Source organism: Pleurodeles waltl, chromosome 4_1 (genome assembly GCF_031143425.1).
Source record: "Pleurodeles waltl isolate 20211129_DDA chromosome 4_1, aPleWal1.hap1.20221129, whole genome shotgun sequence".
In the NCBI taxonomy this organism is placed as follows: Eukaryota; Metazoa; Chordata; class Amphibia; order Caudata; family Salamandridae; genus Pleurodeles; species Pleurodeles waltl.
This window is the reverse complement of record NC_090442.1, coordinates 731,581,469-731,600,038: the sequence shown is the minus strand read 5'-3', so window position 1 is coordinate 731,600,038 and position 18,570 is coordinate 731,581,469. Positions and strand designations below refer to the sequence as shown.

Genomic DNA, 18,570 nt, shown 5'->3' with positions numbered 1-18,570 from the left:
ACACATGGCAGATTTGCAATTTGCGTAATTTCACATAATTGTTCAGAGTAATGCAAAACCAACTACACACATTTTGCACACCCCTTCTGAAGACCCAATTCAGAAGTCGGTCGGTCATTAACCTTCACCACATCATAGGCATTAATAAGCCTCTGACTTCCACCAGACGTTAACAGTCATGGAATGCAATCAATCATACAACCAGTCACCAGTGTGCAAAGTCACACAATATATGTACCTGTACATTTATATCTGCAACCTAGCCTGGGGTGACGAAAGGGACAGCGGAGAATGCATACAGGACATAGCCATAAAACATGTCAATTGGTTAAGACTGAGACAGAGGGGGTCATTACAACATTGGTGGTAAAAGGCGCATACCGCCGTACAGAAGACCGCCAATACACCGCCGCGGCTGCGGAATTCCGCCACAGCTATTATGACACACAGCTCGGAATCCGCCGAAATTCAGACACCCACACAACTCCGCCACACCAAAGGTCAGTGATAAACTGGCAATAACAAAACCTCCACGCCAACAGAAACACGCCCATGCTATTACGACCCACGAATCCACGTGGTGGTCTTTCAACCGCGGTATTCCATTGGCGGTACACACCGCCGCGCTCAAAATACACACACTTCTACAAAACACCGCCACATTGGACATTTCAAAATACACACACCTGATACACGTACACACACCACTCCCACACACCTAATACTATATAAAACACACACCCACATCACCCACAAACCCCTACGACCAACAAATCACGAACGAAGGCCAGAGAGAGAGCACAGAATAGACAACCCCATCACACAGAAGCACACAACACCATCACCCACACAACATCCACGCAGCAAACACCACACACCACTACACATCACCACACTCATCAACACATACGCCACCCCACATATCACACACACCACCCCATGTCACGCCAAAGACACCCCCGCTTCTCCGAGGAGGAGCTCAGGGTCATGGTGGAGGAAATCATCCGGGTAGAGCCACAGCTATTAGGCTCACAGGTACAGGACACATCAATAGCTAGGAAGATGGAGCTATGGTGCAGAATAGTGGACAGGGTCAATGCCGTGGGACAGCACCCAAGAAATGGGGAGGACATCAGGAAGAGGTGGAACGACCTACGGGGGAAGGTGCGTTCAACGGTCTCCAGGCACAACATCGCGGTGCAGCGGACTGGCGGCGGACCCCCACCTCCTCCCCCACAACTAACAACATGGGAGGAGCAAGTCTTGACCATCATGCATCCAGAGGGCCTCGGAGGAGTCGGTGGAGGATGGGACACTGGTAAGTCAAATCTTAACTATCATATCCCCCACCCTACCTGCATGCTCTCACACACCCCCACCCTCACACCCTCCCCTATCACTCCAACTCCTCACTAATGTACTAATAACACAAACCACACATCCCAACACCAAGCCCTGCATGACACAACTAAGCATGGTCACCCCTCACTAAAGCATCCTCACCGCACATACCCAGAACAACCCCCTAACCATCATCACACAAACCCACACACAGGAATGCTTGCACTGGGGTACACAAACACCCACCCATTGCACACCATTACACACACACATGCAATAATCATGCTGTTATGCCCCTGCAGGAACCCGAAGGACCGTCGCCATACTAGAGGGTCCAGACAACACCACTCCACCCCCAGAAGAGGCCCACAGTGACGATAGCAGCTCTGCCCTACTGGATCTTTATGACCAGCCCGGACCATCGAGGGCCTCTTGACAGTCGGTTCCCCTTGCACAGGCACAGCCCAACACTGACCTTCCACCCTCTGGTAACACCAGCACAGCACCCACCCAGCGGGCCCAAACCTCCCTACCCAGGAAAGGTCAATCAGCGGTGTGTCCACCACTACAGGGAACCCAGGATAACCCACCACCCCAACAACAACAGGGACCTGGGGGCAGTGGTAGTGGGCACACAGTCCAGGGGACGGAGGCACAGGAACACAGGGGAACTGGGAGGGCTGCTGTGCGACAGGGGGCGGACAGGCCAAGGGAACCCACTCTCCACGAGGCCCTATCCTCCATCATGGGAGCATACCACCACTCCCAGGAGACGATGGCGACGGTCCTGGACAAGTTGCAGGAGACCCTGCGCCTGCAGGAGGAACAGTATTTGGGGTTCAGGGAGGAGCTCAGGACCATCAGCTCCGCCTTGGGCACCATTGTAGGGGTTCTGAAGGACATACAGCAGACCATGAGGGACACCGTGGCACTCCAAGGGGCCCCTGACACTAGCCAGGACGATGAACTGCCCACCACCTCCGTCAGCGCTAGTGGACAGGACGTCCCGCCACAGGACCAACACACCAGCACCGCACCCCCTGCAGACGGACAACCACCACGCAAGTGGTCCCTGAGATCCAGGAACAGGACAGAGCAAGATGGCAAGACCCCGCCAGGAAATTAGACCACCCTGTTTGTCCTCCCACTGTACCACCTTGTTACCCTGTCCATACTTAAACTGCCCCAGCTCCACTTCCTATGCCCAGATGGGCAGTGCACCTGTGAGACTAACAGACTGGACTCTGCCATGGACATTCCTCCGCCATCACCCATCCTCTTTTTACAAAACCCTCACATTTCTGAGCACTTCAATAAACACCCTTGAAACACAAAACAATCTTGAGTCAGTCTGTGATTTACTAAATATGTATTATCAATGACAGTGTCATAATGTGTTTCCCATTGTAAGGCTAACATACCTATGTCACACATCACAAGTCCTTGAAGGATGCAAGCAGATGGCACGTTGGTAACCACACCTGTGAAACCGTAATGGAAAGGTACAACTCAGTTACCAAATAGTGATTGAAATCGACAAACAGGATAGAGGTAGACGTGTGAAAGTTAATGTAATGTTAATAATGAAAATGTTCTCACCTGTGTCTCACTGGAAATATTGCTGTATGACTGACTCCCTGTTGTCGTTGTCTTCTTCCTCAGCTTCCTCCTCATCACTGTCCACAGGCTCCACAGCTGCTACAACGCCGTCATCTGGATCATCCTCCTGCAGAAACGGCACCTGGCGTCGCAAAGCCAAATTATGGAGCATGGAGCAGGCGATAATGATCTCGCACACCTTCTTCGGTGAGTAGAATAGGGATCCACCTGTCATATGGAGGCACCTGAACCTGGCCTGCAGGAGGCCGAAGGTGCGTTCGATAACCCTCCAAGTCCCCCCATGGGCCTCATTGTACCGTTCCTCTGCCCTGGTCCTGGGATTCCTCACTGGGGTCAATAGCCAGGAAAGGTTGGGGTAACCAGAGTCCCCCAATAGCCATACACGGTGCCTCTGGAGTTGACCCATCATATCAGGGATGCTGCTATTCCGCAGGATGTAGGCGTCATGCACTGAGCCAGGGAACATAGCATTTACCTGCGAGATGTACTGGTCTGCCAAACATACCATCTGGACATTCATTGAATGATAACTCTTCCTGTTCCTGTACACCTGTTCACTCCTGTTGGGGGGGACCAGAGCTACATGGGTCCCATCAATGGCACCTATGACATTGGGGATATGTCCAAGGGCATAGAAGTCACCTTTCACTGTAGGCAAATCTGCCACCTCAGGGAAAATGATGTATCTCCTTACGTGTTTCAGCAGTGCAGACAGCACTCTGGACAACACGTTGGAAAACATAGGCTGGGACATCCCTGATGCCATTGCCACTGTTGTCTGAAAAGACCCACTTGCAAGGAAATGGAGCACTGACAGCACCTGCACGTCAGGGGGGATTCCAGTCGGATGGCGGATTGGTGACATCAGGTCTGGCTCCAACTGGGTACATAGTTCCTGGATTGTGGCACGGTCAAACCGGTAGGTGACGATGACATGTCGCTCTTCCATTGTCAACAGGTCCACCAGCGGTCGGTACACCGGAGGATTCCGCCATCTTCTCAACTGTCCCAGCTGACGGTGCCTACGAAGGACAACAGCGACGAATCAGTCATTATTCCTCCAGGTATGTACCCACAGTTACACACAAGACTACACCACTCACAAAACCCTTCCTGTATGTGTGCTGAGTGTATGCCTAGCTATGTGTGACGCAGAGGTAAATTAAGCCATGTGGGCCCCTGAAATGGCGGCTGCCTGACCTCTAAACTGGGACAATGGGATTGTGGGGTAACTGCGCTGGCGTTGCACACCGTCGCGGTAGGCGGTCGTAGACCGCGGCACAATGCTGCATTGGTTAACATTGGACCCTATGGGTCCCAGGAGCCAATGAACAGGTGCACCGGCGGTGATGATGCGCACCGCCGGGGACGTCACCGCCGCGGACATCACCGCCATTTTCTATCTGTTCAATCACTAGATACCTGACCTTCGACAGGAGAGGACCTACACTGCAAGTGCTGCTGTGACCTCGGTCTGGAAGCGACGATGGCTGCTGCGTCTGGGGAAAGGGCCCCTGCCTTCACTGCACAGGAGTTGGAGAAACTGGTAGATGGGGTCCTCCCCCAGTACACGCTACTCTACGGTCCTCCAGACCAACAGGTTAGTACACAGGGAGCACGTTGTATGGGCTAGGCCTGGGTGGAGAGGGCTGGTTGGAAGAGGGAAGGGGGCAGAGTTCATAGAACATTAATGCATGGGAATGAATGGGCCACATGGCCAGAGTAGGGAGGGGGCCACTCACAACGACGGTGCAGTTGGTAATGACTGTTCCTCTTTCCTTGTGCATGTCATGTAGGTCAGCGCCCACCAGAAGAGGGACATTTGGCGTGCCATCGCCAAGGAGGTCTGGACCCTGGGGGCCCACCAGAGACGGGGCACCCACTGCCGTAAGAGATGGGAGGACATTCGCCGCTGCAGCAAGAAGACGGCGGAGGCTCAGCTGGGGATGGCCTCCCAACGTGGGGGGGTTGCCCGTCGCACCATGACCCCCCTGATGTTCCGGATCCTGGCGGTGGCCTACCCGGAGTTGGATGGGCGCTTGAGGGCATCACAGCAGACACAACGTACTTTGCGTGCAGTGGAGGTGTCTGGGTGGGGGAGGTGGGCTGTGGGTGTCCCTAGGCCAGGGCGAGTTCGGTACGCAAGGCCCCTCCGTAATGTAGGCCATGTGGCACTCTACCCCACCTCAGCAGAGTGCTAAGTCGAGGTATAGTTGCCCCTGTGGCATCCATGTGTGCAGATGTCCACCATTGCCATGTAGGCCATATCCCAGAAATTGCATGTGCAGAGGGCAGGAGCACTGCGTAATGCAGGGGGCTGCTGTGTCTGTCTTGTCCGCCAACGGTAGCGGTATGCCATGCACTAAAACTCTCTTTCTTCTGTCTCCCCCCCTTTTTCTGCTCTCCCTGTCCTTTTGTACATCAGCATCATCAGGCGGAGGTACAGTGGCACCGGAGCACGAGGGAGCTGCATCCCACATGGCCATGGAGGGCCACACCACGGACTCTGAATGCACCAGTGGGACGGAGGGCGAGGGGAGCTTCACGTCGGCCACCGGATCACCAAGCAGCGACACGGACTCGTTCGCCGATGGGGGCTCCCTTGTGGTGGCGGCACCATCTATGCACCCCACTTCTACAGGTACCGCCACCTCCCCTACCAGCAGCCCCTCAGCGTTCGCCCCATGCCCACTCACCCAGGAGGGTGGGCATCACCTTCGCCCCAGGCACCTCAGGCCCTGCCCCAGTCACCCCTGCTGCCCTCAGTGAGGAGGCCATTGACCTCCTCAGGTCACTCACTGTTGGGCAGTCTACCATTGTGAATGCCATCCAGGGTGTAGAACGAGAGTTGCAACACAGTAATGCATTCCTGGAGGGCATTCATTCTGGTCAGGATGTCCTTCAGCGAACCCTGCAATCTCTGGCCTCAGCACTGATGGCAGCCATTGTCCCTGTGTCTAGCCTCCCCCCTCCAACCTCCTCCACCCAGACCCAATCTCCTGTACCCCAGCCCATCCCAAGCACACCTACAGACCAGCATGCACACAAGTCAGCACACACAGGTAGCTCAAGCAGACATAGGCACCACACAACCCACAGGCACTCACGCAAGCCTCACCCACGTACAGACACAGCAACATCCACTGCCTCCACTGTGTCCCCCTCCTCCTCTTCTCCCTCCTCCCTCCCAGTCTCGTCTACACACACACCTGCATGCACCACATCTACAGGCACCATGAATCGCACAAGGAGACCCAGCACCACAAGCCGCTCACCTGCACTCACCACCTCCACTCCCATTTACACGTCCCCTGTGTCCTCTCCCAGTGTGTCTGTGACGCCCCCTCCCAAAGTACACAAACGCCGGCAATCACTCACCCAACATCCATCCACCTCACGACAGCCTCCAGTACCTGCACCTGCACCCAAAACACCTCCGACAACCAGCTCCTCTTCCTCCACTCCCAGGCCCCCTCCAACTACCCATCCCAGTGTTCGTCAGAAACTGTCCCTCTGTAAAGTTGACCTTTTTGCCCCCACCCCCTCCAATTGATCAGTCCCGTCGTATCGCACACCGCCAAAAAGCCTCCAATACCAGTGGTGCCTGTTCAAGGTTTGTGGAGTGCACCGGCCACCAGGGCAGGCAGTGTGACCCGGAGCCAAGGCACTGGCAGCCCACCCTCTGTAAAGGCTCTAAAATTGGAGAGTGGACGACGGGACCGTGTGAAGACTCCTGGTGGGAAAACAACTCACATGGGTTCCAAGGGGATTGGAGAGTCAGCTGTGACTCCACCAAAGGTGGGGAAGGGCCAGAGGAAGTCTGCCCAGCCTGTTGCGAGTGTCACGGCGGAGAAGTGCACCATAATTTCCGGCGGTCGAGACACAACCGCCAGCACTGTCGTCACTGGTCCAGAGACCATTGCCAGAGTAATTTCCCAGGAGGGCCCAAGTATCGTCACTGGTCCAGAGACCACCGCCAGAGTCATTGCCCAGGAGGGCCCAAGTATCGTCACTGGTCAGGAGACCACTGCCGGTGTCACAGCCCAGGAGGGCCCAAGTATCGTCACTGGTCCAGAGACCACCGCCAGAGTCAGTGCCCAGGAGGGCACAAGTATCGTCACTGGTCAGGAGACCACCGCCACCGCCGGAGTCAGTACCCAGGAGGGCCCCGGCTGCCACAGCTCAGGTGGGCTATGATGGAACGTCAGGCCACACACCAATGCCCAGTGTAGGGAACGTCATGCCACACACCAGTGCCCAGTGTAGGGAATGTCATGCCACACACCAATGGCCAGTGTAGGGAACGTCATGCCACACACCAATGTCCATACCAGAACCGCCATGTCAAAGCACTGCTGAACAGGGCAAAGACCGCCATGCTGAAGACCGCTGAACAGGCCAAGCACCGCCATGATGAAGACCGCTGAACAGGGCAAAGACCGCCATGTCAAAACACCGCTGAACAGTCCTGAACCGCCATGGCAAAGCACTGCTGAACAGTCTAGAACCGCCATGTCAAAGCACCGCTGAACAGGGCAAAGACCGCCATGCTGAAGACCGCTGAACATGCCAAGCACCGCTATGGTGAAGACCGCTGAACAGGGCAAAGACCGCCATGTCAAAGCACCGCTGAACAGTCCATAACCGCCATGTCAAAGCACCGCTGAACAGGGCAAAGACCGCCATGGCAAAGCACCATTGAACAGGGCAAGCACCGCCATGGTGAAGACCGCTGAACAGGGCAAAGACCGCCATGGCAAAACACCGCTGAACAGGGCAAGCACCGGGTAGGAATGAATAGACCGCCACATCAGGCATCCTTATCCCATGTGCAGCTGGGACAGTGACAGGACAGGAACTTTCATGGGGAGACTCATCCAGTCTGGGCACCAGTCCCCCTCCAGAACCAGTGGAGACCTGCATCCACTCTGTCTGTCCTGCACAGGATGAAGCACTCTGGGCACCAGTCCCCCCCAGTACCAGTGGAGACCTGCATCTACTTGAGAGACTGTGGCTTTCAACTCCCCAGGATGGCACGGTGGGCACCCCACCCACTGTAGAGACTTGAAAGACTGTGGCTTTGCACTCCCCAGGATGGCACAGTGGGCAAGCCACCCACTGTAGAGACTTGAGAGACTGTGGCTTTCAACTCCCCAGGATGACACGGTGGGCACCCCACCCACTGTAGAGACTTGAAAGACTGTGGCTTTGCACTCCCCAGGATGGCACAGTGGGCAAGCCACCCACTGTAGGGACTTGAGAGACTGTGGCTTTGCACTCCCCAGGATGGCACGGTGGGCACCCCACCCACTGTAGAGACTTGAAAGACTGTGGCTTTGCACTCCCCAGGATGGCACAGTGGGCAAGCCACCCACTGTAGAGTCTTGAGAGACTGTGGCTTTGCACTCCCCAGGATACATCAATGGGCATGGAGCCCAGTCGTGGATCTGGCTTTGCAGTCATCCGGCTGAGGTGCCCCCCCCCTTCCCTTCCCCCTGAGGTGCCTGTAGTATTTCTATCTGATGCCCCGGCAGTGTTCTCTCCGATTGTGGTCAGGTATCCTTTGTGGGCCTCGCCCATGCATTTTTGGACTGTTGGTGCACGGACATTGTTATGTACATATCTGCACTACTTCTCGTAATGTATATAATTATGACAGATTTTCATATATATCTGTATATTTTTGTATGACATGTATATTGCCACATTACAATGTTTGACCGAATTTCGCTTTGTCTTTTCATTCTTCCGGGGGGATTGTGGGTTGTTACTGTGATGTTTGTGAATGCATTGGTGTGTATGTTGTATTATGCGAGGTTGGGGGTGGGGGTGTTTGGTGGGTGTCCCCCTAACTTTTGCCTCCCCCCACCCCCATGTCGAGGTGCAGTACTCACCGTTGTCTTCGGCGCCTATGTAGATGTTGGTCGTAGAGAAGCAGAAACACAAGGGCAGGGAGTATTTGGAGTTCCGGGTCCATGGAGTCCTCGTTCCTCGTGGGATGTGTTCAGGTGAGCGTTTTCCCATTGCAAAAGCTGTTTCCGCCGTGTTTTTATCCACGGTGAATCCGCCATGGAAAAGGTGGCGGATTGGCGGGTTGTGATACTATGGGCGGTACATTGTCTTCCGCCTGTCTGTTGGCGGTGATCGCCGCGCTGCTTGTCTGTACCGCCGTGGCGGGCGGTGTGTTAAAGTGGCTGTCTTTGTTGCCGGGTTTCCGCCAGGGTCATAATTTCCTTTTTTTGTCCGCCGGCCTGTTTGCGGTATTACCGCAGCTTTAACACCGTCCGCCAGGGTTGTAATGACCCCCAGAGTCTTTACAGGTGGCATATCTGCAAACACCAATGTGATGTCGCACCCTATAATCTGCTGAACCTGTCACTGCAGTCGATTCTGCTCTGTGGTCTGAAATGTGTTGCATGAAGTGTTTTAAGAATCTTGATTACATGTATACAACTATTTATGGTGGAAGGTATGTCAAACCCAAATACCCGAAAATTCGAAATTGTTTTGTTATCTCCTCTACCCAAAACATTTACAGTGTAAATATGCCTCTAAAGACTCCTGGCGCTGGAAACACATTAGAATCACATTGTCATTTACAAAACAGGAACGTATTTATAACCCACATGAACATATATATTTAATTTAAATGTCTTTTGATGCTGGAAAACTATTTCACAAATAAAGAGGGCAAGACCTGAAATAGAGTATGCACGAATCTGATAATACCAATAATATAGAAGGAATGAAGATGTATCAGTTTATTCCTATGAGGGTTTTTGGCACGTCAACATAAATCTTGTTGAGGGACGCATACTGCCTTTGGCAACAAGTGCAATGATGCAGACAATAAATAGAGTGGTAAATTGACTTAAAACCTATTGTAGGGGGGCAGTGGCATTCTGCAAGCTTTGACGTCAATCCAAGATTAGCTCCTTTGGCACAACAAATTTTAGTCCAACTGTGTGGAGTGTTCTAGAAATAGTTTCACTCAATATCTGGTGGAAGTTAGGTAAGTAGAACGTTTACAGAGGGACTGACAATTATAGTAACCTGTTGTTCAAATTACAAACATTTGTAGATTCAAAGTTAAAAATCTGTCTATTAAGACACCTATGTTCCTGCCTTTATTCGTCCACACTGGCTATCTGATAAGTTTCCAGGTTAGTAGGTTAACGGTCACCCTTTCAGACTGAATCCAACCTCCAAGCCTCAGTTTATGAGAGATTACGCTTGAATTCATTAAAGATCATTCTCAACGTGATGATCAGCATACAACTGTCCTACCTGATCTCCAATGTATCTAGTAATTCTGCGAAATAGTCAGCAACTGAGTATCAATCACGTGTATGGATACACTGATTCCAATCAATGAAAGCTAAAGAGCGATATATGCATTCAAATGTAAAGTTGAAAGGTTAGGGATCCAATCCAATGGCGCTCCAATGCTGTAAGGAGGGGGAGCTGCCGCTGAGACTGACACACAATGGTGAAGGCAGCACATGGCCATATATGGCAATAAAAGTTGTGCAAACTGCAGACCTACTCACATCAAGATGTAAATAAAAAGTGAATTACCTTTGGTAACGGTTTACTTTATAGAAACTTGATCTAGCTGCAGATTCCTTACCCTAAAATTATCCCCAGGTGTCAGACTGGATCTGGAAATGTTTCTTGAGCGCTACTCTTTGCACCTGTATATGGAGTCCTTCAACACCATGTGGCTTTGTCCACGCTGGAAATGATGTGCATGGTGCCTATATAGGCGCCACTCTAGCGAGCTTATGTCAGTTTGTTTTTGTGACTTTCCACACCAGAAGCATTGAGCCACGAAGAGTAGTGCCCACTGATGTGTAAAGCTAGGGTCCTGAAAGGGGAACAGCCCTGACCAAAAAACTCAATTTGCAGAGCAGGGAGAATGGGTGGGTTAGTAAGGAATCTGCAGCTAGATAGAGTCTCTACCAGATAAGGTGTTACCAAAGGTAAGTAACGTGTTCATCTGCTAGAGACTTCTAGCTGCAGATTCCTTACCTTAGATAGATACCCAAACAATACCTCCACAGAGGTGGGTCTGCACAACAAATTCACACTAGAAAGTCTTGCAGGACCGAATGGACAAAGTGCTTGTCCCTACGGAGCTGACTGTCCAGGCAGTAGTGCTTGGTAAACATCTAGAGAGACGCCCACACTGCTGCCTGGCAGATGTCCAGGACTAGAACTCCGCATGCTAACGCATTAGTTGCAGCCTTGTCTCTGGTGGAATGAGTACGCAAGTGCTCAGGGAGTGGCTTCTTGGTCAGCGCATATCAGATTTTGATACCGAGCACAATCCATTGTAAGATAGTTTGTTTCTGCACTGCCTTCCCTTTCTGGGCTCTGACATATCCCACAAAGATTTGTTCGCCCACCTGGAACTCCTGGTGCGATCAAGGTGGAACAACAATGCTCTTTTGGGGTCGAGCTAGTGGAGTTGCTCCTCTTCTTTAGAGGGATAAGGCGGAGCATAAAAGGTAGGAAAGGTAACAGACTGGACTACATGGAACAGCTCACCACATTCAATAAGAACGATGCTCAAGTCCAAAAAAACAGATTGTCGGGGTAGAATTTAATATAAGAAGGTTGCGCTGATAATGCCTGTAACTCGCTAACATTCTTGGCAGCGTGCCAGAAAAAAGAGGCTGTCTTGATATTATGTAGTCTGATGGACAGTTATGGAGCAACTAAAATTGAGCACCTATCAGATAGGTAAGAAACAGGCTGAGATCCCACCAAAGCATAATGAAGAGGACTGCAGCAAATATATGTTTGAGGCCATTTAGATACTTATTTACAATAGGGTACTTAAAAAGAGAAGGCTTATCTCGCAAATAGAGGAATGCTGATATGGCAGACAAATGGCCCTTCAATGCGCTCAGCTCAGCGCAGACCCCTGCTCGGCCAGAATAAACAAGAGAACTTGTGAAGGAGGAGCAGATAGGGAGTCAACCTGTTTTTCTGCACACCATACCACAAACTTGTCCCAACTGCAGGTATATACTGGTCTTGGTGGAGGGGTGCCTGGCTCCCAAAATGACATTACAGACTTTGGGCAGAAGGTCAAAGGCTGTCAACTGTCGCTGCTCAATCTCCAATCATCAAGGCGGAGCGTTGACAGGCTCAAGTGCAGGACCCTCACCCAGCTGCTGGGACAGAAGATCGTCCTGAAAAGACAGCCTGATCAGAGGACTGATGGACATGCTCAACAGCTTGGGATACCAGACTTTCCATTCCCAGTCCGGAGCCACAAGAATGACTTGAACCGGATCGTCCTTGACCTTCTTGAGCACTCTAGGCAGGAGTGGTATTGATGGAAAGGTTTATAGGAGGGCTGAGCTCCACTGTAGATGAAAAGCATCTCCAACGGAGAGCTTTCTTGGAAACTCCAGCATACAGAACTGCTGACATTAGGCATTTTCTGTGGTTGCAAACAGATCTAAAGATAAGTTTCCTAACTGTAGGTATAGTTTTGCAGCTGGAATAATGTTCTGGATCACATGCTTTGCATTATTCCACCATCTAGTGGTTGGGTCCGGAATTCTCCATGTTTTCGTAGTCCTTCTATTTTTGTTTTTGCTGGCTGTCGAAGGGTCCCCCAATTTGTGCTTCCTGTTATGTCATACGATTTGCCCTGGAAACTCCCGATCTTGGTTGCCATCTTCATATTCTTTTTATTTCCACCCTTGGGTCTGGATACTTTGCTGAAGGCTCTCCAACACAAGGAAGAAGAAAAACCTGGAGAATTGTGCTGAATAAATAGTCGAAATTTATAGATGTTCATTGAAGACAAGGTACCGGAGGAGATTCCTACAGTGAATGGAAAGATTTCCTCAATGGTTTTCGAGAATGTCTGGATAGAGACAGTGTGCCACTTTGGATGCAGACTTCACTTGTGATCCACTAGGCAACACTGACTGAGTTTGTTTGCCCTGGAATTTACAGAGCCCGCCAGGTGTTGAACCACCAGGGAAATGCAGTGACCTTCCAGCCATATCCAGAGATGCAGGGACTCTTGACAGAGCGTCCACAACCCCACCCCATCCAGTCTGTTGCAGTACCACATGGCAGTAGTGTTGTCAGTGAACACCTGCATTAGCCTCCCCTTGATGGAAGGCAGAAAGACTGATTATGCCAATCAGATGGCTCAAAGCTCCAACAAGTTGATGTGGAGCCCGGATTCCACCAGAGACCAAAATCCTCTTATCTCCACGACTCCCAGATGGCCGCCTCATCCCAGGGGTGACGCATCTGTCACTACAGTTAGATTTGGTTGAGGAAGGGCAAGGGGTCTGCTGCTGACCCAATCGCTGTTCATCAGCCATCACTGCGGAACTTTTGCAGTGCCCTTTGAGACCTGGACCATGCCAGAGAGATTCCTCTTATGCTGCTACTTCAGATCCCACTGCAGAGCCCACATATGTCAACGAGCATGCACCACTAGCAGGATGCAGGAGTCCATGAGGCACAGCAGCCTCACAGTCAGTCTCACTGAAATCCAGGATAGAGGCTGAAACAACGGTATCATAGCCCGAATATCCTGGACTTGCCACTCAGGAGGATAAGCCCAAAACTGCACTGTGTCCAGAACCTTAAGATGAAAGAACGCAACTGAGAACGGGTCAGATGTGACTTTGGCATGTTGACAGTGAACCCCAGTGAGTACATGAGGTCTGCCGTAGTCTGGAGACGGGAACGATTGCCTCCCATTGGAAAGCCAATGAGGAGCACAGCAAACAGAAAGCATTTGTGGCCCACTGTGAATCTGAGGTAAAGTCTGTAGACAGGCTGTGGAAATATGTGTCCTGCAAATCTAAAGCGGCCATCTATTGTCCCAGGTTCAGGGCAGACAGGACATGAGAGAGTGTGAGCATTTTGAATTTCTCCTTCTTCAGGAAGAAATTGAGAGGACATAGGTCTAGGATAGGATGAAGGCCTCCGTCTTTTTTGGCCACCAGAAAGTAGTGGGAATAACAATGTGCCCAAGGTGGTAGGAGGAAAAACTAAAGGGGTTTAAAGGCTGCAGCTGCAGAGGGGTAGTGGACTGACCTGACTATGGCTACCTGACCCACAAGATCTGTGGGTAATGTATCCTCAGCCACAGAAGGGCTCGGAAGTCTGCGGGTTGTGGTGGCTGGGCGGGTAGAGATGCGTCTGGAAACCCCTTCCATGGCCACAAAAGGCGGACTGGGGTTGGTGAGGGGCTATGGAAAGGCCCAAAATCCGGCCATAGCCCTGCTGTCCTTGAAGCACTCTAGCACTAAGTCTGCCTTGTAGCCGAAGAGACAGTAGCCATAATAGGGAATGTCCATGAGCAAGGCCTGGACATCCTTTGAAAAGCCAGGAGTTCTTAACCAGGCAGGGCGCTGAAGGGCCACAAATGATGAAATCGTTCTACCCAGTGGGTCAGTCATGTCCAGCCCACATCGAATAGTGAACTTAGCTACATCTCTCCTGTCAGTAATGACTTGAAAGAGTATTGCTCAGCCCTCCTCTGAGACCTACCTGCTAGCAACTGCGCAGCTGAGTCCCTGATTGTATGGGAGTATCAGACCAAAAGGCATGTGGTGTTTACTCACAGCAGTGCCAGGCTAGCAGAAGTAAACATCCTCTTTCAGAAAGGTATCCCAGCCTCTTGAATTTCCTATATGGTGGACTTGTAGGGAATGCGCCCAGATTGACTCTGGAAGTAGAGGCCTGGACCACCAAGCTCTCCAGGGTGGGGTGCTGGGTGAGGGATCCGAGGTCCCCTGGGATGGGGTGATGGCGCACAATTTTTCTATGCATGGGAGCTGCTGTGCAGGGCGTGGACCAGGCCCCAAGAAGGACATCTGTGTGTGAGTTTTGTTAAAATAGAGAAGCGGTTCAGACTGGGTGACACCTGGTTGAAGCACCTATGTCAAGATGCTTGCCTGACAGCCACAGATGGCAGTGGAAGGTCCAGGACCTCAGCCGCCCTCCTCACCATCACTGCAAATGAGACACCCTCCTCTGTAGCAACGCAACACAGGGGGAGAGACCAAGCCAGTGTCTGTGGAGGTGTCCAGGCCACTGACATCCACCAGATTCTCATACCAAAAGTCCTTAGTGTTATCTAATGACTGGCTTTCAAAAGGGTCCAGTGGCCCCTCCCATTCATCCCCAATTCCACTGCCATTGGAATATGGCATTGGCTCCAATCCGGTGGATCTGCCCCTGGTAAACACCGGAAACTGGGCTGGATGACGCCACTACGACTCCATGTCGGAGATGATGGGGATGGGAGTGGCGGCACCGGTGGGGGAATCAGCAGTGAAGTGGGCATCAGGGAAGGTCAGGGTGGTATGACTAGTGCTGTTCCAGATCCATCTACGGATCAAAGAGGTCTGATTGGGGTTGAGGGCCCGCCTGCCATCAGTAGACCAGTAAGGGCAGGAACGTGCTGTGCAATTAGAAGTTGCATGGTCTCATAGAAATCATGCAGTTGGGTCAGGTTGCTCAGGCTCCTGGAAAATCTGGGTGGCACAAAGATAGCCCAGATCCAGGCTCTACCGCAGCGCTAGCCCTAGAATGCTGACTCTCCCTTGTCTTGTCAGAAGACTTCGATATGCGAGCAAAGTCAAAGACCTATTCAGCTTCTTACTGTTCTTCCTCTTGTGGGACTTACTCAATTTCCTCAAGGACTTCAACTGTTACAACGAGTGGCTCTGCAACCAATCTAAGGACCTTCCTCTACACCAAGATTGGGACCATGGCCATGGAGAATGTCAAGCGGTGGAGTGCTTGAGGGTCGGCTCCCTCGTGGACTTGGGGTGCATGGCACGACAATCGGTGCAGGTCTTCACGTCATGATTGCGTTCCAGTCACCAAAGAAATTCCAAATGTGGGCCTGTCACTGACATTTGCCAGTGACAGGGGCAACAAAGCTTGAAACCAGCTTTCATAGTGGACATACCTGACACTCCAGAAGACAAGTCTCAGAAAAAAGGTCAGTCCAACAGACTGGGGGTAGATCTTGTCTGGATCTGCACTGACTGGCGTGGAAAGAAAAGAACTCTGATTCCTTCTAAAGACTGAAGAGAGCAACCCTCTGTGCTCCATATCAGTATTTTACCACCAGGCACAACTGAATTGGAACAGCAGCCTTAGTCCAGATGAGCTAATTGGATCCATAAACTACGAAGGTTCAATAAAATGGTAGAATTTATTTTTGGTTTAATCTGTAGTTCTTCCTTGTCAACGTTTCTGAACTGTAGAGTGTTTGGTTGGAGGGTTATATCCATAGAGTCTTAACAGTACAGGTGCCACCTGGACAAGGGCAATCTGAAGTGGAGCAGGGTTGCTTCTTACACATGAAAAACTGTTCCTAAGATGTCAGCATTTGTTATTATTTCACAACGTTTCTGAAACGTTCCAAGGGCCTATGAAAAATCTAGGAGCAGGTCTCACACGAAGACTACACACTATTTTGTGTGCATTGGAAGCCGTAGAAAATAAAAGAAGACAGAGATTGAGACGTGTCACCATCCAAATACCTTTTGAAAAAGAAAAGCTGTCTGAAACGCTATGACTTCGGAGAACACATTTTATTGATTAATAATTTGCTTCATTTCCTTACAGTGTCAAAAGTTATTTAATATGTCCATTTACTTTAGTGACCTGAGAAAAGTTTTGTGTGCAAGAGAATCAAATGCAGACTCTAAGTCCAGTTACATGAAAACCAGTGTTTGTCCAACATACACGATGTGGACACGGTCATGAGAGGTGTGGTTCATGCGGTCTTAAAAATCGAGAGCATATCTGAAAGCACTGCAAAATTTCAAATGAGCCCCAAGTAATCCAATTCACAAACCTTTACCAAATTCCTCTTGGCTACTCCTTCAGTATGTATGTATTATATTGTATTGTAATAGTATTTATATAGCGCTTACTACCCCTGACGAGGCGTTGAAGCACTTTTCGGCGAGTAGCACGCTACTCCGGAACCCAACAAGAATTAGTGATGGATTAGTATCGGGAAATATGAGTACAGTTTTAGTATTATTATGAGTTAATTTGAGCCGCGGATATGAGAGTTTGTTAGTTAGATTGACTGGAGTAATGGAAGGGTGGAGGAGGAAAAAATCCAGAAGTGTTAATTGGAAGTTTATCCCTCATTTACTCATCCCAAAGGCTTGGGATGAGTAAAGGGGGATGGAGGAGGGAAAGGTTAGGGAGATCATATTAGCAGGTTGAGATAAATGAGGGAGAATTTAGTAGGGTTGTTTGGGAGGTCATGGTAGTAGAGTGAGGTTTGGTGAGTTATGTATATAATTATGCAATTGATATTTCTGTAGTATAAACCTAGTCAAAAGGCAGCAGTGTCAAGGTTGTTTCTTTCTCTTTAACTACAGGACCGGGAGGCACTATGCGGGGTGAGGGGGATGGGGGTGTATATTATACACAACTACTGATTTTGTGCTCTATAATGCGAACGTTGAGAAAACCAAGAAAATGGTACAATACAAAAGGCAGAGCCACACTGTATATGGTCAAAGTCCAGGATAAAGTCAACATGTGATTGAGTTAGCTAGGTTCTCGATGGGGTTTGCACTGTGATGTAGTGTTCTTTAAAGGTGCTCAGCTCTTTACTATAGTTAGAGGAGCATTGGGCTGTAATAATGGATTCAGGGATGCTGTTCTGTAGAATAATGTTATCCTAAGGGCAAGTTCAGCAGAAATTACATCTAGCCAAAGGTATGGCAGACCCAAAACAAAAATATGTACTGCACTGCTAAGAACTGGTCTAATCTATTTTAAAAGTTCTATTTATATGTATGTATTTGAGAAGCATTACAAACGGCAATATAACAGACATTATACATTGACTATTTATATATCATAAGCTAAATTTTGATTCCCGGGAGTGTTTGATACATTCTGTGGAAGACAGTGCAACTGTGGCATGGTTGGGTTCCTTCTGCTCAATGTTGTGGTTACTGAAGAATAACACATGCCTGAGGATGTTAGCATCTCCTAGGCCGGGGATGGGCATTCCAACAGAGGACTGCCAAAAGGAAACAAGATCTTGAAGAGGCGCAGAGATGATTAGAGGTGCTAAGGTGTTTGTAATCTAACGGAGGAGCTAGGGGTCTATCCAGAGATGGCAGTTCGCACAATGCTATTAGAAGTTGCTACTAAACCTTACCTTATGAAATCTTCATCTTCTTCTCTCTTTGGTCTCAGTTGTTTCGGTTGAGTCATGTTCATCCAGTTAAGAAGGGACTTCAAGAGACGACTGATGTCATCGTCTTTGGCCCAAGAAGCGCTGATGACCAACTTATCCTCTGAAACCACAATGCCCCTGAGAGAATAAAAATAGATATCTTATCCTCTTTGACCAGCATAAGTGTGTAAAGATTCGTCCCTGATATTTAAATGTCACGATGTATTACTTCCTATAAATTGCTTATAATATGGCACAGTGAATGCATTAACACATTACAGCTAATCAAAGAATGTAATATTAGTCAAAGTTTCTTGTTATGAGGTTATGTGATTTGCAGAACATGAATGTATCACAGAAAACTCGAATTCCAAACAGAAGAATAGGAGTAT

General features: G+C 50.1%; 1 protein-coding gene across 1 annotated transcript in view; it reads right to left on the bottom strand.

The window, feature by feature from the left end:
- EXOC4 (exocyst complex component 4) overlaps positions 1-18,570 on the bottom strand; it is a 1,633,445-nt gene that overhangs the window by 290,735 nt on the left and 1,324,140 nt on the right. The window contains exon 13 of the mRNA XM_069229316.1: positions 18,161-18,316. Coding sequence (XP_069085417.1) covers positions 18,161-18,316 — 156 coding nt within the window. The remainder of the gene's footprint in view (positions 1-18,160; positions 18,317-18,570) is intronic.